At 43.4% G+C, this 24,284-nt stretch overlaps 1 protein-coding gene across 23 annotated transcripts in view; it reads left to right on the forward strand.

The window, feature by feature from the left end:
- Window positions 1-24,284, forward strand: part of LOC118504145 (arrestin red cell) — a 51,096-nt gene that overhangs the window by 15,628 nt on the left and 11,184 nt on the right. For 13 of the 23 annotated variants that reach the window (XM_036038258.1, XM_036038262.1, XM_036038267.1 and 10 more), the window contains exons 2-5: window positions 17,234-17,550; window positions 17,846-17,937; window positions 18,218-18,360; window positions 23,925-24,284. In XM_036038258.1, the coding sequence (XP_035894151.1) occupies window positions 17,456-17,550; window positions 17,846-17,937; window positions 18,218-18,360; window positions 23,925-24,284 (690 nt within the window). In that variant the 5' untranslated portion in view covers window positions 17,234-17,455. Of the gene's footprint in view, window positions 1-14,936; window positions 15,013-17,233; window positions 17,551-17,845; window positions 17,938-18,217; window positions 18,361-23,924 lie in introns of all 23 variants that reach the window. The other 10 variants (XM_036038246.1, XM_036038247.1, XM_036038254.1 and 7 more) reach the window with 3 other exon arrangements.

The raw sequence follows: 24,284 nt of genomic DNA on the forward strand, positions 1-24,284 counted from the left end.
CAATAACAAAGAATGTGGTTTATGGGAAAAGCTTATCCGTTTTGGTAGATAAATGTTATTTTTTGTGTTCCTTTTTTGCGTTGTAACAGATTTCTTTTTGAAGTTGTGATATTTTGATAAATGCCTTGCGAATCCGTCGACCGGTTATCCTTATAATCTGTGACAATGGCTAGGTTTGTATTGTGCATTGTTGACTCCTGTTGACGATAAACCCACAGCAATAATTTATTTTGACATTCAGGATGCGCCTAAATGTATGCAATCGCATGGTTTACGTTCTCTGAAAATGATTTTATATTTGACGTCTTGTCCGATGAATTTGAACCATTTGAAAACCCTCCAGGGTACGTTATAGAGTTCCACATAGTTAATAAAATAAATATGTATTTAGAGATCCGGAATCAATATCCCTCTTTTAAGGATAGAAAACATCTGTTTGGTAAGCTTTTCCATTTTAGCCAATCACATCCCGCACGTCTAACGCGCTTCGCTACAATGTCAAATCGAATGATTAAGTTTTTTTTAGTTTACTGATTTGTTCAGCCTTTCTAGCTATCAGTCCCATGGAAGGAAAAAGACACAGTTCGCAAAATTGAGTTGCAGCCTGGAACTCGAACCGAAAACCGCCCCCAAACGGTTTTCCGAAAAAGCCAGCAGCCTAACTAATTGCATTATCCCGCAAAGCCGCAGCACAAACATTTCTGCCAATGTTCGGTTTTGTGCCGGGATGTGCTGTGAAGCAAAAAGCTAAAGCACACCAGCTAAACTAAAGAGGAAATCGGTCAAATATCGGCTTTTGCTCAGCGTGAATACTGACTCATAACACAGACGCACGCGCTCACTTCCCGTGATCGGATTGCGCGTCTGTTTGCATGCCCATGGCGGCATATGGGTCACACAGTGCAGATTAGCGTCGGCACACGTTCCCCCTTCCACTCCGTACCGAGTGGCGAAGATCTCCCAGTGCGGTGAGATAGTTAGCAGAATTAATTTAATTACCGGGTACGTCGCTTACACTTGACGCCCCCGGGAGATGGGGTCCGCTCATAACTAACGTTAATCCGAATCTAAACACTCGGGCACGGAATAGCAACATTCGAAAACTGGCTGAAACACAGAACCGGGCGATGCACCATCCTTCCGTTCGGAGCTATATGTTCGATCTAGACGGATCGATTGGGAGTGGTGTTCCCTGTGGCAGCAGAAGAAGGATGTTCGATCAAGGTGATTTGCGGTGTACTGGTTGGCGAAAATAGTTTTGTTTACACGAAAAATTCAATTTTCTTGCCACCAGGGTTAGAGGCGGCAAAAAATCGACTGTTCAAGGAGATTTAGATGAAGTTTTACAGTAATCAGTATAGGTCAAAGTAACGCTCTTGTACCAGTGACAGAATCATACAAGTATATCATTTTAATATAGCTTCTATACTTTGTACATAAAGGGGGCGAACTGGTGGCCGAGGCGACAGTGGGGCCTATCTTCACACGGCTTTACGGGGTTCAAATCCCAGCCAGACCGCCACCTCGTATGCAGGGCTGACTATACGAGTAAAATCAAGTCATAGAAAGCCAGAAATGGCATGGAGCAAGACCTTTCGAGGTTCTAGTGCCAAGGAAGTAGAAGAAGAAGACTTAGTACGTAAATTAAGGTATGGTACAGTTGGAGGTCTTTACCACCGTTTACTCTACATTTTATTGCGCTTTAATGTGTTGCAGCTACAATTGTAAACCTCTCCAGCGTTGTTCGCCGGTATTAGTAAAGGTAAAGGGCGGTAGCCAGTAAGCGGCACTGCCGCCAACTCTTGGCACACGGCACCCCGGTACAGTGTAATCGTTTAATCAGTTTGTTTATCGAAGAAAATCTAATTTCATTGTACGGCACACAGTCGCGCGCTTGCGTCTGCATCTTATCAGTACGGTTGGTTCGTTTGCGCTGGAATTTTGCGCTACGTGAATGTATAGCGCGCGCTTGTTCGCTAATAAACATACCCCAATTTTCAGCGAGTAGCTCGGGACGGTATTAAACGCTTCATTGCACACAATCCGCTCACTAGCGCTAATCTGGTTTATTCATCCACCCTGAACTCAGGCCAAAGCGGTTCAGGGTGCGTTCGGTTGATCCTAATTTTAAATTCTAATGATCAGTTATTAGAGCGAAAGGAAGGAAGATTGCTGTGGATGCGAATGTATGTTGGCGTGTGAGTGTATGAGTTTTGATTTTAAAATGGGAAAACATCTCATTTATATAATGCACATAAGACATTTTGTTTAAACAATGTTCTTCTTATTATTTGGCTCTATAATCTCGACAGATCTTGGCCTGCAATTGCTGTCTCTACGTGTCTTGGGTTTTCCCGCAGCATGATAGTAAGTCGTGCGTGCGGGGAGGCGATACAGATGAGATTTTAATCCCGGTCCTGTCGTGTGAAGACTTTCGCCACTATTGCCTAGGCCAGGTCCTTGCTTTATATCTTTATTGTAGTGGGTTTTAGCGAAATTTTAACTGATACTTAAATTATACATGCCTTTCCACTTGGCCTCGATTTAATTGAGCATCTGATAGCAACAATAACACATCTCCACCGCTCAATTAGCTACAGGGTTTTATCAGCACATATTAAACTACTGACGTTTCATTGGTGACACACAGCAAAATATAAAATGGCGAATAGCTTGAGGAACGCACGTGGCACTGTTACGAGTGTAAATATTCCGCTGCGTCTGGCAATCGATATCGTTCAAATGCGCTCACATGCAAAACACTTGATGCTGATGGAAAATAATGCTCATTTAATTGTAAATTCATGTATGATAGATATTCATGCATATTCAACGCTCGAATATGCACGCTCGCCTTTGTGTGGTTTGAATTCGAACTTAAAATTCGATTACGTGCCGCCACAGCTTCTTGCGCTCTATTTTGGGTTCCTATTGAGTTTCATTCTACCGCTTTGTATGGCATGCTTGTTAATAAATACAAACAAATTGTTTAATGCTACTTTTCGCTTGCATTCTATTTGTAGGTAAGCTTCCGGGAATTTCGTTGCAAAAAGAAAAGGATCGACAAGCGAGGCAATCATCTAACTCCAACAATCATTGTCGGAATGGGCGCTTCCTAGACAACGGTTGACTGTCACCGAAACCTGCGAAGAAGCGCAGCGGCATGGTAGCGATGCAAAATATTGCGTTGCGTGTGACCTATTTGCCCGATAAAAAGTTGCACTTCATTAACGGCGCGGTTATTGGTTAACGAGCGCAAATGTGACAGTAAAAACATAAACAGGTTAGCAACAACCGCAGACGGCGCCGTGTGCTGCTGATGCGTCCCGTTCCGGGGCGCGAACCCGTCCGGATCCGTTTCCAGATACAGATGATTTGGTGGGTTTAACTGCGCTACCGTACACCGGTAATAATCGATAAATTATTGCAGCTCGTGCTGTCTGTTGCTCACGATGCCTTCTTCTCTTACTGAGGATGATGTTGTGAGAGTTGAGATGGGTATTTCGTTGGGTGTTTTGGAAGATCTGGAGAGCTTCAAGGCGCAAAAGGTTGATTTCGTGATTTGTGTTAGGCCGTTAATGTCGCACGTGTTATGCGTCGGACGGTCGCTTATGGACGGTAAGCCTGTTGCCGGTGCCGTGCAGGAATTCGTGCACTGGGTCGTATTGATTGGGCCCGTTACGATGGTGATGCCCGATGTCGCCAACACGTAAACGAAGTCATGGCATTGACGTAAGCGGAAGTGGTCTCGCACGAAATGAAACCGAGCAGGATACTGTTTGTATATTAAATGGAGGAAGAATGTGACGCTTCTCCAAAGAGCGCTAGAGATAGAAAAAGCTATGGGTGACTGTGTGTGTGTGTGTTTTTTTTCACATCTAGTTATTGAATCACACAATGCGTTTTATTTATGAAACTCTTTCTCCCCAGCCGACAGAACCAAAAAGAGCGCGACTGTACCGAACTCTCCCTTTTCTGGGCTGTATAAGTCCGGTAAACATGCAAGTTTTCCGTTTTTCGCAGTCGAAGACATTAGGATTAACGATGCGATTTCATGCGAAAGTTTGCGGGAACGTTGAAAACACCACTCGAACAACATTGTAGACCGTGACGTCAATGAGACGCCATCGCTTACAGTATACCGTATTCTAGTGTAGATGGATAGAAAACCTCTTCTAGATAGCTCTTCACATCGAGCGTCACATAATTTGTATGCATGCATATGCTTAAGAGGGGTTTTTTTAGTTCAAAATTATTCCTTCTTCGAATAGTTAAGCGCTGGTGATTTTTAACATCTGCACGCCATAACGCAACACCACTATCAAAAACGCTATCGACTTTTGATGCACGAGACAGACTGCTAAAGCGGATGCATAGCAAGAAACAACAGTCAACTGGTTTGTAGGCATCTGTAAACCGACCGACCTCTCACATCCCAAGAGCCCCCGTTCGACATTCATTTGTCATGACGTCGAACCTATATGATTCGCTGGTTGATACACGTGTCACCCGCGGGGGGCATGCTGGCCAAGTTGCAATAACGGCAAACATATGATAGTGCTTTGTGTTCGAGTTTGTTAAAGCCGAACCGTGTACGTTCACGACCAGTGTGTGTTCGGCATGAGTCACGCTTAGAAGGGTTAAAAGACGAGTCGATCAATGCGATGAATGTGAAGGTTGTGTTGATGCAAGTTAAAATTCTTTTCGGAATAGCTGTGCTATAGTTAATTAAAATTACTCTAGCCGAATTAAACATGTCAGTTGCCTTAAAGGTGGCACGAGTGGTGCTGTGCAGACCTACCCGCCATCTTGTTGGAACACTCTTAAATCGATGTCGCGAGGACTTATCAATCGGTACAGTTGAAAGGCAATTGTTCAAACCCGGCTAATGCAAGCAAAACTCGCAGCTCATGACAGATTCACGCACATACGGCGCAGCACTTGAATGCCGACAGTATGTAATAATATGTCGTGCCGTGCATGACACCGTGTGTCAGCCAAGAGCACCCTTGCGTTGTTCTCTGCCAGTCGTGCAGTCGGTCTCCGGCACTATGGAGACCGTTTTGTTTTTTGTTCCTTAATGCAAAATATGACAATGACGCATTCTTTGAGTGTACCAAACGCGTTGCGCGAGAGATTAAGAGTGCAGGGGATGAGCGACAGTGAAACCTTTTGCTTATGTCATCTTACCGGCGCATAAGGTCGCGTGTCTAAGGTGAGCGAATTTTTCTTCCCTTGCGTCCTTCCTGTTTGTGTGATTTACCGCGGAACGATGATGAGGATCGGGTAAACCCAAACCTCACCATGAGTCGCGCGTGTTTCCAGGAATTGAGGTTTGAGAAAACGCGTTTTGGAGTAAACGTCATTTTAAACTTCCGTTCCAGAATGATGAGGTAAACATGATGCCAACTTACTGTCGTTTAGATACAGATTATGAAAAAATTGGTTAACTAGTTTAAACAATTTGAAAATAATTTTTATTCTCGTTGGTCGTTCTCGTCTCGTTGGAGTTTTTGTTAAGTTTGGTGAAAGCTTCTAACTGAACACCATTGCACCATTGCATTGTTCTCCGGATGGCTGAATGTACACAACAAGATCATTTCTTCGGAATGCACACATTAAATCATTATTACCATTGATCAAGATGGAAAGGTGCATGGCGAACAATTTGATTAAATTCTCATCGGTATGCATTCGCCGTTCCGGCTGTTTGATAGTGTCAGAATATTACTATTCCCGTACCGTTTTTTTCGTTACCGGTACCGTGTACCTCCGTATGATGATTCACTAGAACAGGTATCTGATGGTTCCGTTTCGCTACCGGCCGGTTGTTGAGTGTTGCAACTCCGCAGCACAATCGTGTCGCCCAACCGTTGACGACGACGCAGTAGTAGTGGTACACATACCGTTGCAGCAGGGTGCGAAAATTGTTGCCGGAGGTTGTACATAAATTGAATTCGAGGACGATTTGCATCGGTCCTCTTGAGTTTGATTTCTGTCCCGTATGGCGCGGCATTCGGTTTTGGACTCCTGCGCTCGGTACGCTGTGGAAGCTACAGGTCGTCCGATTTGCGTTGGCTGGCGATTGATGGTGGTGTGTGGGGCGGCTGCGATGCAATCAACTGCATGGGAAGTGCTCTCGAGAACCGATAATGATATAAATCCCCACATAACAATCTGATGGATGCAGGTACCGGGCGTGCGGCGGAATCAAACCGCTCGGGGAATAGTAATTTTCTGTGCTGACATTTGCAAGCGAAAAGCGCTGCCTGCCTAGCTGTCTGTCTCGTCTGCGATGGAAATTGGGCAGAATTTATTCGTTACGATTTTAGCATTTGATTTGATTGTTTAACACACACACACACACACATGTTCACAATGATTCGAGTTTTTGAACCGGTTGCCATCAGAATCATGAATTTCTAAACCGTATAAAGATGCTTCATCCAATTTGCTGTGGGTTCTTGTTTTGGGATGCGGTAGTTTTAGTTTCGGAGATCCGAGTCCCTCGATAATGATGGCTGGCGGGGGGCCCAGGGAAAAAAGGTTCTATGAGTAGAAGGTTTCCTTAATGCAATAATAACGGACGAAAGTCCGTCTCGAAGATTAAAAGTCCATTTCCGTTCCGATTCCACCGGGGTCGGTACGGGGTTCCCAAGAGAAGGTCGCGCTTCCACGTGAATTACCAATACATTTGCCGATTCCAAATTAGATTCCAAATCCGATTGGACGTTGTGATCGGTTATCTCGGACAGCTTCGTTTCGTATCCCTGAGATCTGGCTCAGTACGTTGGAATAGACAGGTTTACTAGTGATATTCATGAAATACTGCATAACGCTTTTTCTTGTGAATATTTATTTATATTTGAACAAGCAATAGATTATGTTTAAATATCATGCTTAATATGTTATCTATTGAATGACGTTTATCGTCTAAAAAAAGGGACATATTGGAGAAAATTTTAAACGACGACAACCACACGATATGATGCCGGAGACAGAACCAATTAATAATAATTAATGCCGCAAGTGTTTATTACGTTGCGCTACTGTACGTACCAAGGATGAAATCCTGCCTTTCGCAGCACACTGGCTCGAAGGATGAAGAGAAAATGGCAAGGAATTGATTTTTATTTGCAGTGAAACCGTTTAATGGGAATCAATGAACCGATGACATTTATGAATGGTTACATATTTTTGTTATTGATTTTCCTTTCTGCATCATTAAGGCGGATAGGAGTGGGTTGTACCACCGGTGGTAACGTTCGGAATTGGCTAAGAAAATCTGTGAAACATATCTAGGATGGGGATGGGGGGAATGTTAAAACAATATTTACCTAAAGAATAGCAACGCATTCAAAAGCTGCAAAGTAATATTTATTTGATTGTCAAAACACGCTACCCATCGTCATATCTCCCTAGGCGGCTTACATCAATCCTCCCCGTTTAAATATTTGCAATTGTTTAAAGCTGCTCCTTTTGCAAATGCGGTTCATCTCCGTTGTACTCGTTCGACGGTTCAAATGTGACTTCCGAAATGAAGGAGTGTCTTATTTTGCAAAGTCTCTGATAAGGGAGAAGCAATTTATGGACTACGGATCTGCCGCATCACGTTCTTTGTGAAGCGGGCAAGGATATGTTTACCTCACGCACGCCGTGACGGCGGGTTTAGATGGCGGCGACGTTAGACTGAAGAGAGAGAACCGACACACAATCTGCCGGCGCCGTAAGAAATATATCCAGTGACCCAGTTCAGTTCTATCTGTGCCTGGGCTGGCTAGGGCAACAACGGAAGCCACACCGAGGTTAAAGGGCATTGCACTACCGTTATGCGCCTGGGTGATTAATGTTCCGTACACGTCGCGCGCGACGTCTTGCCGTGAGTGGAAAGTAAATGAGCTTTGGTCTGGGGGGCGAAGAAGATAGAACGAGATCGCTTGGACGTGTGCCTGGTGTCTGCTAGACTAGGTTTTTCGGATGTTTTTTTTTTTGCAAACGCGTCTCGTAACGTTTGCTGCATCGAATCATGTTCAAGGGTTCCCGGTCGTCCGTGCAGCGAATTGGGAAGGATGCCAAGATATGGGGTTGAACCGACGGTCCAAAATGAGTTATATCTTTCTGCGGGCGCCCGGTAGTCATCGTAATATTTTCAATTATTGTCGAATCGCTTTCATTTCCTCTTCACTTTTGTCTCTCTGGTATGTGTGTGTGTGTGTGCTTGATGGGTACGTTTTTGTGTGGAAAGTTTTGGGTGTGAACTGATTAGTTTTTTTGAAGAGAGCAACATGAAAAGGGTAATGAAGCATACAATAGAAGTTTTGAATCACTCTAGGGAATGTTTAAATAAAATAATAGAATATTCCAAGTCGGCGGTGGAACTTTTCAGCTGAACAGTATAGGGTCAAACGTTCGGGAGAAATTCTACAGTTGATTGCAAAGTTCCACAATCGTGTAGCAAATATCCCCTAACTGAATGCAACGGGGTGGCTGCATGCCCGGTGGCCGAGGCGACAGCGGCGTCGGTCTTCATACGGCAGGACCGGTGCTCAAATGCCATTCGGACCGCCTCTCCGTACGCAGGACTGACCACCTTGCTACGGGTATAATCCAGTCACAGAAAGCCAGAAATAGCAGGCAGAGACCTCTCGAGATTGTAGTGCCACCAAAGAAGAATGCAACATTTCATTTTATGATTGTAACTTTTCACAACGGGTTTGCAATATTCCACTGTTCAGATGATACATTTCTCTGAGTGAGTTCCATAAAGTTCCATAGTCTCGTTGTAAATCTCCACTTACTGTATGTAAGATTCCATTATATGATTGCAAAGTTCCAGAGCGAAGTGATTCAAAACATCCAATATTTCGAACTCCTTAAAGCACATTTACCTTAACAGAAAATGTATCTATTCATAGATAATTTATGTAAGTGTCCATGTAACATAAGAATCACCGAAAGCTTTTACTGCACAGTAACCTTAGTCCATGCAAAAAGGCAGTTGATGATTATGAATCCTCGGTGAAACCTTGTGAATGACGTTGCATGTTGTGTCCAATTTTTCCTAACGCTTGACTCCAATTTCCTATAGTTCTGTGTTGGGCAAAAGTTCCACGAAAAAAAAACCGTGTGCTTAATCATATATTTCGGTCAATCTGCGAGAAATTACAAATAGGTTATGTCTCGCGCACGACTTTATTCCTTAAGGAGTATGTTAGACGTGTGGATGATTAAGGAAAATTTGCTACCATAAGTGCCGCTGATGATGTATGGCCCGGTTCTATTCACCAGAGAGAAGTGTAGTAATGACGTTGATTGCTATCCGGAATTCGTCCAGAGAGCGCGTAATGCAATTAATAACTATGCGCAATCTTATTTTTTTCGTAACGTTTCTTGCTGTTGTTCCCTAAGCAGTACACGTATCGCTTGGTTTAAGACGTACGAATGCTCTCTTATCTATTCGATTGACTTTCGCTTTTTTACATTGAATTTGATAATGGAAGGAATGTGGGAAGCGACGTATAGGGCCTCTAGTATGGTTCATGTTTTTGAAATCGAATTTCATAGGAACCTACAGCCAAAGGCAAGGATTGATCTGTAAGGTCTTCGCTCCATAGAAAAATATTTTCCATTTTTATTCCATTCAATCATGCAGGGAATAAGAAATATCCTTACCAAAATGATTTATTGCATTGTACCTTTTTAAAGGCAATAAATAATTCGCGTACTAGGAAAAGTTTTTTTGTTCAATGTGAAAAATAATTAATTTCCTTCCCGGGATACGCACGAGGTAAAAAGTCCCAACAAACTGTTTATTGTAGACGGACGTAGTTAAAGCATGACAACATGGTGATAAGGGTGATCTTCTATTTTTTGGCTGTATGCAAAAGCCACACGCTGCTTTCAAAACCGTAACTCATCCTTTTGATCTTATTGAGTAAAGTTTCCCACAGAAGAGAAGAGAGTACGAGCACTCAGGTTTTTGGCACATGTTTTTTGTGTACATGTGTTTGGTTTGTCTTTTCCATCGTCCCAAGAACCGAGTGTAGGTACCCTCTTGCGATTTAGTGGTGGACAAAGTTGGGCGGTGGGTCCGAGTGTGCCGAATTCAACCATCGTCGGTCGTCTTGTTGACAGTTACGTGCTCCACTTTGGGTTCAATTTTGCCTTCTCCAGGAGACACCCACGGGCCCGTTCCGGCATTACCAAATATCCATCGCCATACCCATCCATCTTTGCATATCCCGAAAATATCCCTCAGGGAAGGGCAACCACGCACAGACGAGACTCCACATGGACAAATAGCTCCACATGTTTCATAATCTTTCTGGACATGATTGCATGGGAATCGAGTGTGTGATGTCTAGGGTCCCGGGTGTGTTGGTATACTGAGGCACTTGGGAGGGGGGTTTTGGTTGAGTCGGTTTGCGTTCGGATCCCTTCGAAACGTGACCTGGGCAACAGATGCGTACATGTGTTTGTGATTTAGGTGCGTGCATATGTGTCTGCCGCCCTACCACTTCTAGCAGTTTGCCACATTTGCTTCCTTCTACACTGGCAAAAAGGCGCGCCCATATGTAGCGACCGATACGGTCCATCGCCTGATGATCACTTTCGGCTGGTGTGTGCAGTTCCAGAGATCGTCTACAGTCTCGTCGGGCGTTGCGTGTTGATTCTTAGGTCTGGTAGAGAGTTACGGCACTGGCCCTGGCCTACGATATCCAGTTACCGGTTCGAAAACACGAGTTTGATAGTGTGATGTATCATGTACAGGTAGCGAGGCGCCGCTTGCAGCTCCGAAGCAGTAGCACCTTAGACGGGCGATTTGTTCTGGGTTTTTGTTTTTCTGATGCAAAACAAGAGATATAAAAAAGGGAAAAATGTGCAGAGTGTTTGTGCAGTTTTTCTTTCTGATCTACCTTCAGCAAGTTGCAGATGAACAAAATTCGTCAACATCATAACGAAACCTTTGTCGGCCGTTTCCTTACGAGAATTGAATGATGAAAAACATCATGAGCAGATGAATATAACAATCTGACAGTAATTTGATAAGAGACCTTGTAATTCGCAAATATATGATTTCGACCTTATGATTCGATGATGTTTGTGTGTAGGGCGACTTGCTGTATAATTCTGTAAGAATAATATTATTCCATAATTTTTACCACAACTACTGAGTGGTGTGGTGCAATTTCAACATAAATGCGACTTCAATTTTCTCTTAGGAAATCAGCAAGAAATAGTCCTTAGGAGCTGTCCTGATAAGCGCTTTTTCCGTGAGCCAGACATTGGTTTGAACCTAATCAGGACTGCGATGCTACACGGTTCCGAGAAAAACTACTGCTTCCTCCTTTGGTCTCTACATTCTCGAGAGTTTCTGGTCTATTTTTTTTTATTTATGAGACCTTGATTCAGCTTACCTGTAGCTGGATGACGATATTGAGAGCGGTTCGGACGGGATTCAATAACCACCGGTCTTATTGTATGTCATCTCTCTGTTGGAAAAGAAAATTAGAATAAAACCATCAGTGCAAAGCTGTTTTAATCCAGGGTTCTTTATTCCGACTTATGAATCTGGTAAAGACACATATCTTCACAAAAAGCCTCTCTGTAGGATTGTTCGTAGTTTTAAGGATGTTAGAGTAAGAGACACACGAATTGTACTCTAATATATATATATATATATAAATATATAAATAGGAATATCACCAATCAGGATTTCGAACTGGGACACAACCCTATTGAACTGCATTCTATAATTGGATTAGTCTTGAATGTACAATTTTAATGTCGTAATGCTCTAAGCGTGTCTGGTGATACGCAGCACTGACTATCCAGCTACAGATAGATTAAGGTCAGGGAAGGGAAAAATAAAACGCGAAGGATTTCCTGCATCTTTAGTGCAATGCATGAAGAGGAAAACTGACGAGCAAATTTATTCTGGAACGAAAACGCGAAAGGGTATTGAAGTTTCATCCGTTGTTCCTTTAAAATGGGCATCGATATTAAAACAGGCACCACCTATGTATGTTCATCAACAACCACTCGCTGCGAGGATACGGGCCTGATGGTTGTTGATTCAGTTTCTTCATTGGTAGCATTTTATCTCACTTACATTGTCCTGTGCTGGAGATGTGGAGCAATCCTTCTAGACTACGATTAAAGTGTTTCCTTTCCCGGCGTGAAGCGCGGTGCCCATCACGCGTCTGTGGTGGCGCTGCAGAATGCGATTGTCCGCAGAGGATCTCCTCGTGGAATTTGCTCACCATCCGCTCACCAAAAGCGGCGGGCAACTTTCAGTGCCGTTGTTGAACTGATGCAATGTTTCCACTGTTTTATAGTCTGAGCAGATTCGGTCCCTGCACAACACGGTCTTTTTGTTTGGTGTCAAGTAGTTGAGTACGCACACACACACACACACTTCGACACGCATCCTGGCTGAGAAGCGTAGAGTGTATCGTAGCAACGGCAGTACGATCTAGGTTAGGGGTTATTGTACGATCGACGTGGGAAGGATTGTATTAATGATGCTCGTGGACCAGAAGAAAATCCATTTACGGCAAATGGCCACTAAAACCAGGACAATCGCTTCTCGGCATCCCGTTTGAAAGTGCAAACATCGCCAGGGAGTGATGGCAAAAAAAGTAAAACGGAAAAAAGAATATCAACCACTTTTTACGGAGTTTCTGGGTTGGTTCCTCCCTGGGTGAGGGAATTTGTGGCCAATAGTAGCGCGTTTTTATCTGCGCTCCTCTTTTGTGCGCAAAAGGACAGCCAAAGAGCGTAAGACGATAGTTTACTATCTGGGTCAGCTGGAGCGAGGATGATAGTAAAATAGTGGAAAAAAGTTGTGCTTGTGTGGGTAGTGTGGATGTATAGAATTGCACGTGCTAGCGAGCGAATGGCGACACTTTTCGATCGTGTCCGACTCGCCGACCTCAATTGCTCGGAACCGGAGTAATTCGAGTGAAAACAATTTTCCCCGGGAAGAAACGTCTCCATCCCCCCGGTTGGTGGTGGTTTTGAATGGCGGATAACGTGCTACACGTACGCAGTGATCTAGCGAAGAAAACACTAGCATTAGCAGATGATATCAAATCATCAAGCGTTGAAAGGGAACGCGTTATGGAACCAGCGACAGCGACCTACAAATTGTGCGCTCCAATTGCAGGATGGGCCCAATGCGTGCACTGTGCTTCTCTATCTATGGCACAGGCATGGTAAGCTCGTTTGTGTTCGTTTCAATTTTGGTTTTTTGCTGTTTTCATTTCATTTTTCAATTTGATACTCTCGTACGATCATATCCTTTTGCACAAAACCGGCATTTATGTTTGCACCCGTTGTGAGTGCGGAGCAGTAACGACGCTGTCTGACTTCTGCTGCCGCTTTGAACACACTCACACAGAGGGTAAAGGGATAAAAAAGGACACGTGACATGCGATGGCTTTGGGGATTTCTTTTGCTGCATGCGCCCGACTGGCGCCGCTACGGAAGTCCGTGCAATGCGCTTTCCTCCTGTTCGGTGTTTTTGATAAACTACTACAACATCACGCTTCCACCCCCCGAGACCGGGCGTTGCTGTTCTGTCCCGGTACCTGATTACGTGTGAGATTATAGACGAGTGAAACTGGCGCACGAAATGTATCATCGTTCGAAGGATGGTTTTTTGATGTGTTTGTGTGTGTGGCAAGACTTGGGACACAGAGGAGTAAAATTATGCGAAATACAGGGTTTCTCAGGGTAGTTCGACAGCACGCAACACAATATCTCAACAAGATAAACTGCTTTCCTGAAATTGTACGTGAAAATCCGTAAAATCTCAACACGACATTTGCCTAGTTGATTTAGCTGTTTTGACGCTATAATTCCGGTATCAATTGGGGTGGTCCCATGGTCGAGGCGATAGCGACGTCGGTACAAGGCAGGACCGAGGATCAAATCCCATCCAGAACGCCTCTCCGAACGCAGAGCTGATTATTCAGCTACGGGTAAAATCAAGTTAAAGAGAGCACAAAATGACAGGTCTAAAATTTTCGAAATTGTGGTGTCAAAGAAGAAAATTAAAAACGCTTTATAAGATAGAAATAACGTTAACAATACTCAACATGAACAATCAAAATCTAACACTCTTATCATGTTAAACTTTCATGTTGAGAAGGGATAATGATCTCTCTCTCTCTCTTTCTCTCTCTCTTCTTGGCCTAAGGACCTCTAAGGTCATGCCTGCCATTTGTGGCACACTAGACTTAATTTTATTCGTAGCTGGATAGTTAAGTCCTGGCAGGCATGAAGACTGGCACCGTTATCGCCTTTACCACCGGGCCGTCCTATATTTTTGGCAAAATTGCATGTACTATTTTGATTTAGCGTTGAACGCTGTTGACATGTAGTGTTAGTAGTGCTGTTGACAATTTTGAACTGGTTTGAGAAACCCTGTAAAGAGGAAAAAATAGCGTCTTGCATAAATTATCGGCTGGTTGGAAGCGTTTAATTATTCATGAGTGTGCATGCTCATGGAAAAAAGTGCACACGGGTGTTGTTTTGTTTGTGTACACACCACGGTTTTTGCTGTGTATGTGCCATGCTCTTGCCACTAGTTTAAATGTAACATTTTTTGTGATTTGTTTTTCAAAACGCATTCATAAATCAAACTAAATCCTGTCCTTTACGCTACGGGGAAGAGATGTAGTGCTTTGAATATTATATGAGTCAATAATTTGCACGATGGATTATCGTAATTGACTGCTCCTGGTTTGCTGAACTAGAATAAGTCCTAATGTATATTATTAAAATGATAAATGCACCTTCAAGCTTATCCATCACGACGAGCTCAACCACCGTTGCGAACGTTAATAAGATTTGAAATATATGTTTTTAATTTTCCTGCAACAAATCCACTAATGCCAGTTATGCTTTTATCTTCTCTGTTTTTTTTTCAGGACACTCCCGTCATAAATAAACATCGTCTGCTGATGGCCGTCTATCATCCCCGTACCCGGGCAGCTGTTTTCGCAAGTGTGTCCACTTGAACGAGCGGTTTCTCCAAATCCATCAACAGCAGCTGGATAGAGGCGCCGGCGATTGCATCTACCCGAAAAGCGTACAGCCTCCGGCGTGATAGAAGTAGCTTCAGGCTCATTAATCACTCGTGGAATTTTGGGGATTCGTACGAAAACCCTTTTTAATCAGCAAGATTCAGTTAAAAGACCCTGTGTCGCCTACCGTGTCCTACCCGGGAGGACACTTCGTCATGGCCACTTCTGTACAGTAGACCCCTGTAGACCAGCCACCGAACGCGGGTGGAGCATACTTTACTTTACTTGGTACCGGCAGAGAAGCTAGCGCCCACCAGCCGACCGACCAACAATGGCGTGGTTAACGGTGGAAAATTAATTACTGCTCAAATTCAGTAACGATCGCACAAATCCTTTCCTTAGCCGCCGGTACACGATCAAGGGGGGTGATTAATTCAATTACATCGCTACGTGATAGTATTTATGCATCGCAATGCCCCGCCGTAAAACCCGTTTGCAGAATTGGATTTGGCGATTTGGACGTTTGTCTCCTACTCAAGTGTATTTAAACTTGAACCATCCACTGTAGATTCCGAGAGGCGCTTGTTACTGTCAAAAAAGTGTGTCGTTCTGCCATATTCGGTAATATTTAAAGCATGAAATATTGACGCGTGTGTAAGAATTGTCCCTCTTTTATGTACGCTTCAACAAACGGAAAGTGTACGCACATCGATCGATTCGGTAGAGTTAGTACGGGTGTGCCGTTGAGCATGAAACATGTTGCTCTTTTCCCAGCACTGTATCGACGGCGAAGGCTACGCTCCATCTTTAAGCGAACGGAAGGTGTTAAATTCCTTCGGTGTAAGGAATGGCGAAGTTTTTGTCGTCGTGTTTCATCTTTTGAGCCGGTTTTTTTTATTCTGTAGCCCCCTTTTTGTGCGTTGATGATTGGAAGGAGTGATAGAAGCGATCAACTCGAAATTCGATTTTTCTCATTGATTTGGTACATTCCCATTTCCATGATTGATGTGGAAATTGCGAGAACCTTCGAGAAGCAAGCGTCGGAAGGTGGAAATAAGATTGTTGAAATTGTTGGAGATATTTATAGCGCTTCCAACGGTTTTGATGATGTTACCCAGTATAATTTGAAGGACTTAAACAGAAAATGCTTACTAAAGAGATCAGCATTGCGTAAAAACCTGACCTCTCCTTGTGGAATCTATGTTATGTAGGTAATAGTTTTAACCAAAAAAACTGCTTCACATTTTCTTTCCACCGAGAGTAGCCGGTTGGTGTGAATTTAAAGTGGTTCCAAACCCTTGCTGCTGTGGAAGTGTGAGCAAGAACATTCTTCAACTTCTACAACCGTCCGTTTCCGGGTAGGACCAGTGTCGGTAGCTCTAACTATGTGGCACATACAACGCTTTACTGCGGTGGGATGCTGTTGCCGGTTTGCCGATAGAGAGATAGCTTACGAAACAGGGAAAGAAAATCAGTCTGCCGCTCGAAGGGTGCAAAGTACGGTTCTATTCAACGGCCGGTTTTGTGTGTTTGCTGTTGGCGCTTTGTTATTTATGCCAAAATCTTGAAGCGAAACGAGAGCAACAACTTCACACCACTAGGGCGCGCGAATTTATGGAGGCGCATCATCGTGAGCAGTTTTCTCGCGGGCAAAGTTGAAAGAGTTGGTCGGGGAGTAAAAATGTTTAGTGTTGGGCGCGTGTGCATACACAGCGGCTTGAGTAAATGGTGTTTGCGTAGTGTTGAAATCAGCGAAGTGTAAAACAATCATTGTTCCTTCTGGCATGCGACGACAGGCCAATTCACGGGACACATCCTGCTGCTGTCTCATGCGCATTGTACAGTTTGTGTTTCTATGTGTGATGGGTTTTGAAACGTGCTGTGAATAAGGAACGTACGACTGGATTTTACTTGCCTGTACCTTTTATTTATGATAAGCTTTAGTAGATACTCAGAATATCGCACACCGGAGCGTTTATATTTTCAATCAATCGGGTGGGAATACTTCAATGTGCGATACAAAAGGGTAGTGAATGTGCAAACTGAAATCCGTACCGACAACTCACTTGGCACTTACCGCCAATGTTCTGTGCATGTGTGTGTGTGCGGTCCGTGCGTGCGTCTAGTGTATGTTTACATTCCAATTAACCTCTGGTGTTGTGTGTGTGTGTTTCTGTTTTCATTCGCGCGATGTTGGTTAGCAAAACAGTTGAGAGCCGCATGGAAAACTAACAAGGTTCGGCTTTTAGTTGGCTGACACGACGACACGCGGTGGTGCGGTGTAAAAATAGTGGAAGTGAAAAGTGTTTGAAGGGCAGGCAGGCAAAACGAAAAAAAAAAAACGGAAGGAAGGAAATTCTGTCTGTAAAAGCTAAAACTCGACCAAAAGCTACACAGTGGCCTCTAATTAGAAACGGTTCGAAATGAATACCCATCTGCAAGGATCGTCCCCCAGATCGCCCGCACCGTCTCCGGATCCTGACGTTGACGAGGGTAGTTCTAAAAAGCAGGCAACAAGGTATGTGTGTGTGTGTGTGTCTAAAAAGACGGGATATTCTAGCTTAAAAAAGAAGGTGCAAGAAAACTGGGTCAAATAATTGGCTTTAATTTGAACTTTGTCGATAGAAAAATAAATACTAAAGACCCCACAATTAACTTTTGTTCAGTTGTTAAAAAAATGGCTAATCATTAATATGAAAATTCTTTGCTTTATATACATTTAAGGAAGCATTAAAATAAATTGTTAGGGAAAACTTATAATGAGTTAGATACTAATCCAAGTGTTTTTACTATCTTCTTGTTTTTATTTTTAGAGTATTTAAGAAAAGTTCATCAAATGGCAAAATCACCGTATATTTGGGAAAACGTGACTTCGTCGACCACATTACGCATGTGGACCCGATAGGTAAGCTTTTCCAATTGAAACTAGAAGTTCAAACTAGCTGTGGTCTCGTACGTACAGTTATCCGAGATCCGGGAAACTTACCCCCCCCCCCCCCCCCCCCCCTCGGTAATAAGTTCCGCGCAATCAACAAGTCCTCTTTTAACGGATCCCGCTTCAATTCTTTTCTTTTTCTCTTTTTTCCACTAATACGACCGACCACTCTTGGACCGTCTTCATCAAAATCAACAATAAACAACGCTGCTTGTATCCTTCACCTTCCCCGACCACCTCGCACGTGCAGATGGTGTCGTGCTGATAGATCCCGATTATGTGAAGGAGAGAAAAGTTTTTGGACACGTACTGGCCGCCTTCCGGTATGGGCGTGAGGATCTGGACGTGCTGGGACTAACCTTCAGAAAGGACCTTTATCTCGCATCGGAACAGGTTGGTATAGGCATGTGCGCGCGTTTAATCTCTTGAATAATCGAACGACGAGGAGCGTGCAGAGGTGTGAAGTGACGGAACTGGACGGGCGGAAAGTGTACCCCGGGATAGGGTTGTTGTCTGATGAAATTAAGTTTCGCAACGATCTCTCGATATTCCAGTACTCCGCCTCAGTGCTTTGCTTGAGTATGTGGCAAGACAAATGGAAATCAGTAGGTCAATGTTCTTTTGCGATGAAAAACGAGAATAGGTTTGTTCGAATTGAGCGTGGTCTTGGGTTTAAAAATGGAAGTAAGCTCGTTATTTTTGCACACTCATTCCGCAAGGAAAAATCACAGCGAGTCAATGTTTTTGCACTTACAGCAAGTAAACATGTGTAGCATTTAATTCCTGCGAGAGCGGGAGCAACCTCTTCCTACGAACGAGACCGTCCTCATTCAGCGACAACAAGTTTAAAATCCATGAAATAAATCTTACTCCGTTCGCTGTGTGCCGTGTGTCATTGCCGCCAAGCGGCACCAGGCGTCTCCATCACGTACGGGCCGTAAACACGGTGGAAGAAGGAAGCCTTCTGTGCGGTTCTTTGTTTTTGTTCGCACTGGAAGCACGTTCGGTGTACATCAACGCAAATGATGTAATTTTGATTTACGATATAGCTTTTCCCTAAAACCGAGCTCGGTAGGAAAAACACTTACTTACGAAGCACAAAATGTAACGTTTTCCAGTGCAGATTAATTTGATGGTAGACTGAAATGGATGTTTTTTTGCGTTTTGTTCTCTCGTTGGTTCTCAAAATTATTTGCTAATGGGATGTGTGTTGTTTGCTCATACATATCACCAACCACGGATATGGGTAGGAGATGTGGAATAGTTGTAAAGTAATATAGCACTAGTGCTGATCCCAAGCGCCATTACCCATTTTCAGTTTTTTATTAAATTATATTTACACTACAGCTGGTGGGCATGATAAATAACAACACGTACCAACTATTGTCACAGCCGCCAGCGCTATGTGCTTTTCCATTGCGCGAAGCAACCGTGCGGAAGGCGAAAAAATGGTACATGAAAATAATCAAAATTTATGGTTTCTTTAGCAAAATGGAACGAAAGCATTAGTAGTGTGTGCACACAAACCGACACTGTTCGGGCATTGTGTCGTGTAGAGAGCGATGAACAACGGCGAGAATAAATGTGCGGGATGAACAACGCACAGCACGCGGTTACGTCGGGTGAAAGTGTATGTGTGTATGTGTGTATGTGTGTGTCACACACACACATTCCGCGATATTCTTAATGGATGTTGATCCACAAACCGTTTGCCGGCTGGGGAGTTTATGTGGTTTTAAGCATGTCGAGCGATGCAAACACTTTTACCCGTAGCACTTGCACGCATTCGTCATGGGGATCAATTCATATGGGGTGGTGGTGTGTACCACCGCACGTTGCGACCAAAAGTTGTGGCACGTGTACAGACAAAACCAACATAAATGTTCAATGATTGACTGTTTTTTGTGCGTTTCGTTTTATGACAAAAAATCAAACACTCTGCTGCTGTTTGTGCTGATGCTGCCGACTGTATCGCTTGACCTGTTGTTTGGTATTAGCTCATAATTCATGACGGATTTAGTGTGTCGCAGTAACGATGTTAATAGACGGACGTACATGAAAAAATGATCGTTTAGAAAGATAAAGCTGATGGGTTTTTTTTTGGGTACCGCATCAAATAATCTATCTCTAGCAAGGTTCGTTTATAAATTGGCATTATACGTCTTAGCCATGGAGTCTGTTATAATCTAAACCTGGTTTATATTTTTTTGTGATCTTTTGACCTTTTGAAAGTAAAATGCTGTCAAGCATTTCTCTTTATATCTCTTCACAAGACATACTCGCAGGGCCGACTATTCTGCAACGGGTAAAATCAAGTCACAAAAAGCCCGAATTGGCAGGAATGACCTAAGAGGTCGTTAGGCCAAAGAAGAAGAAGATGAATCACCTAAGATGAATATTTTTGATCCATTGTGGAACTTTGCAATTATATAATGGAGTTTTCCATACCAGTCAGGAGAGATTTGCATAGCGACGTTGAAACATTTTGCAATCAGCTGGCAAGAGGCCGAATCTTGCTCTGCCTTGCATTGGGACTACCATTAGTTACCTTTAAAGAGGCGAATGAGGTCTCAAAGATTAAAAGACTCTGTAAATAAAAGATTTAAAAAATTTAGTTAACTTTGTTATACAAGGCCTCAACCAGTTTTTTGACAGTGTTTAGCAACTCCATATAGCCATGTTAAGTATGTCATCCTTGAAAACTGCGGCGACATCGCCCACAGAGGAAATGTGTCCTCCGAAAACCATCACTTTATGGGGAAAATGGTGCTCTATTACAATGAGTAATGTCCTAGCAATTTTGTAGTTTTTACCCAATTGTGTTTATCCTATTTATTATAACCCCAAAATCGTAATCATTACTTTCAACGATCGCTATCTCTTATTACTCCAAGAAATGGATGACGCTACGTTTGCCTTCAATAAACGGGCGTATGACAATTCCAGCCAACTCTCGACACTCTACCAACGATCGTTCCCGGGCCGGGCGAGCAGGATATTCAATTACCTTCCTACACCCGAATAGATTGCCTGAAGAAGAAGAAAAAAATTGCCCTATTGCTCGATGGTTTAATTACGCAATTCGCTCGGGCATTGTTTTGATTGTAATGTAATTTTGCCACCACAGACGGCCACGCATAAACGTACCACCCTGCGGCAGCTATCGGCGGCAGTGGCGGTCGACGAATGATAATTATTCTGCGAAAATAAGGTAAATTAAAGCTACCGCCATCGTCGTCGTCCCACCTTCGCCATTGCGCTGCAGGGGTAAAAAGGAGCAGCGTGCGGCAATGGTAGCACAATGACGAAGATATCGTGCAATATAAACTGATTTAGCTTAGATACCTTGCTGCAAATGGCTGAGCATGGTGCGGGTGCGTTTATGGTACGTGGTCAGAGGACCATCTCGCGTCCGTTAACTGTCGCCGTTATGCACAACGAGAAATGACCAATAATGACGTGTTCTCGGGGTTTTTTCCCGCTCTCGTTTCTCTGTTTGCCAGTGTGATCCCTTTTGCGCCATTCCATTTATTCATTGCTCTGGGTGGATGTTACAAAACGAAAACGGAAAAAGAATGAGATTGACCTTTTACTGTGTTGTTAGCGCCTTGTGGGTTAGCTGGTGGTTGGAAAAACAAAATATCGGTTGAATTATTTTAATGGGAACCCATTTTAGGTTAGGAGGCGATTTGATACGTGTTCTTATTTTTCTGACATTACGAGATCCGCCCGGTAAAGCCTGTCGCGCTCGCATTGTTTCGTATTTTTTAACGTTACACTTTTATGATTCGGTAGTCGTTAGGTCGGAATAACGCTACCGTGAAAGGATTATGGCAAATGCTATTTCATTCGCTTGAAAGGATTTACCCCAATTTACAGGGTTCTTCAGGCCAGTTCAGCATTGTAACACTATATGTCAACAGTATAAAACGCTTATCAGACATAGAATCGTTGGCTAAAGTCTGAATAGATGCGCCTTCCCCCCACTCACGGGCACTCACTTTTTGCGGTAAAAGACTCGAGAAGGCCCCCCCCTGACAAAATTTGTTAGGCGCTGTAGGATTTACGCCTAAAGGTATGCAATCCGCAGTACACGTTGCGAGAGCTTCAAAGTGAGCTTTCACTGTGCTTTCAGTGTGGTCAAAATTGGTTGAAGAAAGTCGAATAAAATATTGTTATTATTTGATTAAAATCCCCTCTCCGCTAACCCTACCATTCATTTTGGGTTACAGGGGCTTCGTACTAGTTTTCAGTCGCACTAGGGGTGAACAATCGGGCCTAAAACATGCACGGCGTTCTCGGACGGTAACGGAACAGTAATTCGATGAAAACTTGTTACCTTGCATTGATATTCAGCAAAGGAGGAAACATAAGAATATCATAATCTCAAACCACTTGTTACAATGTATTGTATCAAGTTCTACTCGCTGTCCAGTAACAGTATTAAGGAACAATGCACAATGTTTATATGAAACGAGTTATGACCATACAAAAATCCCACTGTGCGATAAAAATGACAGACCACAGTGCTGCACACAAAAGATTCAAGGGGGGGGGCCTTCTCGAGTCTTTTACCGAAAAATTAGTTTATTTTTTATTTTTAATTATGACGGCTTGAAGCCGTATTGTCAAAAATGTGAAAAAATGATGTAATAATAATTTACGTGGTAAAAGACTAGAGAAGCCACACAGTGCACGTTGCCCCCTCTGAAAAAAATTGTTAGGCACTGTAGGATTTACGCCTAAATGTATGCAATCCGCAGTACACGTTGCGAAAGCTTCACAGTGTGCTTTCAGTGTGGTCAAAAATGGTAGAATAAAGTCGAATGAAATATTGATTATCATTCGATTAAATCTCACTCCCTCTATCATGACCGTTTATATTAGCTTACAGGAGCTACGCAACAATTTTTGGTCACGCTAGAAGTGACCAATCAGGCTTACAAAATACACGGTGTTCCTGGACTATAAAGGAACATTGGTTCGATGGATACTTGTTAACGAGCATAGATATTCAGAAAAGGAGGAAAAATAAGAATAATAAAATTTCAAATCACTCCTTACAATGTATATTATGCTCTACTCGCTGTCCAGTAACAGTATTAAGGAACAATGCACAATGTTTATATGAAACGAGTTATGACCATACAAAAATCCCACTGTGCAATAAAAATGACAGACCACAGTGCTGTACACAAAAGATTCTAGGGGGGGGGGGGGGGGGGTCTTCACGAGTCTTTTACCATTTATGTTAATTATAAATAGTAAATAAATAAATAATTATAGTAAAAAGTCTGAAAAGATACCCCTTTAGCCGAATCGTTAACCCTTCTCAACACGGGAAAACGGGGATGTTGAACTGTCCTGAGAAACCCTGTAAAGCAATGGCTTTTTTTGTACTAAAGGTTAAACAGACGATAGTCATCCAAATATCTCTTGTCGTTCCATTTCCTAAAACATTCCGCAAATTGTGTACTGAAGGCCAGTGAAAATTTCCAATTAATTTACTCGCTTTTCATCCGTCGCGTGAAAACATTCCCGGTGATGTGGCGGTGGTGGTGGTGGTCCACCGTGACGACATCCGTAGGCAAATAGCAAACCAACCAAGATTGAAATAACGCTAAAGAAGCTATTGTAGTTTTGCTTGAACAAAGAAGGTTAAGTGAAGTATCCATTGTGTGTGTGTTAACGTTCCTTTTCACAATTTACTAACAGGCTGCTGTAGTTGTTGCTGCAATCTGCAGTGATATTGCGGTGTAGACCTTGCCGCCGGCAGACAGGACCGGCAAGCCATGTTTTCACCGGGGCCGTAATTGAAAATAAATTATTTCGTTTCTCTCTTACGAGTTTTCTTGTTTTTCCTGTTTTTTCTTTTTTGTGTGCTTCTCGGAGTGCCAACCGTAACGCTGTGGATGATGTTACTTTAAAGCATGATGTTCTTTATTCTCTTTGACCAGATTTATCCACCGCTGGAAACGGACCGACCGCTCACCCGCCTGCAGGAACGTCTGATTCGGAAGCTGGGCGCGAACGCCTATCCCTTCTACTTCGAGGTGCCGCCACACTGTCCGGCATCCGTGTCGCTGCAGCCGGCACCGGGCGATACCGGCAAACCGTGCGGCGTGGACTACGAGCTCAAGGCCTTCGTCGGCGAGTCGCAGGAGGACAAACCGCACAAACGGAACTCGGTACGGTTAGCGATAAGGAAAATCATGTACGCACCCTCGAAGCTTGGCGAGCAGCCCTCGATCGAGGTTAGCAAAGAGTACATACTGAAACCAAATAAAATTCACCTAGAGGCAAGTCTGGATAAGGAG

The sequence above is a fragment of the Anopheles stephensi genome, chromosome 2 (genome assembly GCF_013141755.1).
Source record: "Anopheles stephensi strain Indian chromosome 2, UCI_ANSTEP_V1.0, whole genome shotgun sequence".
NCBI classification, from domain to species: Eukaryota; Metazoa; Arthropoda; class Insecta; order Diptera; family Culicidae; genus Anopheles; species Anopheles stephensi.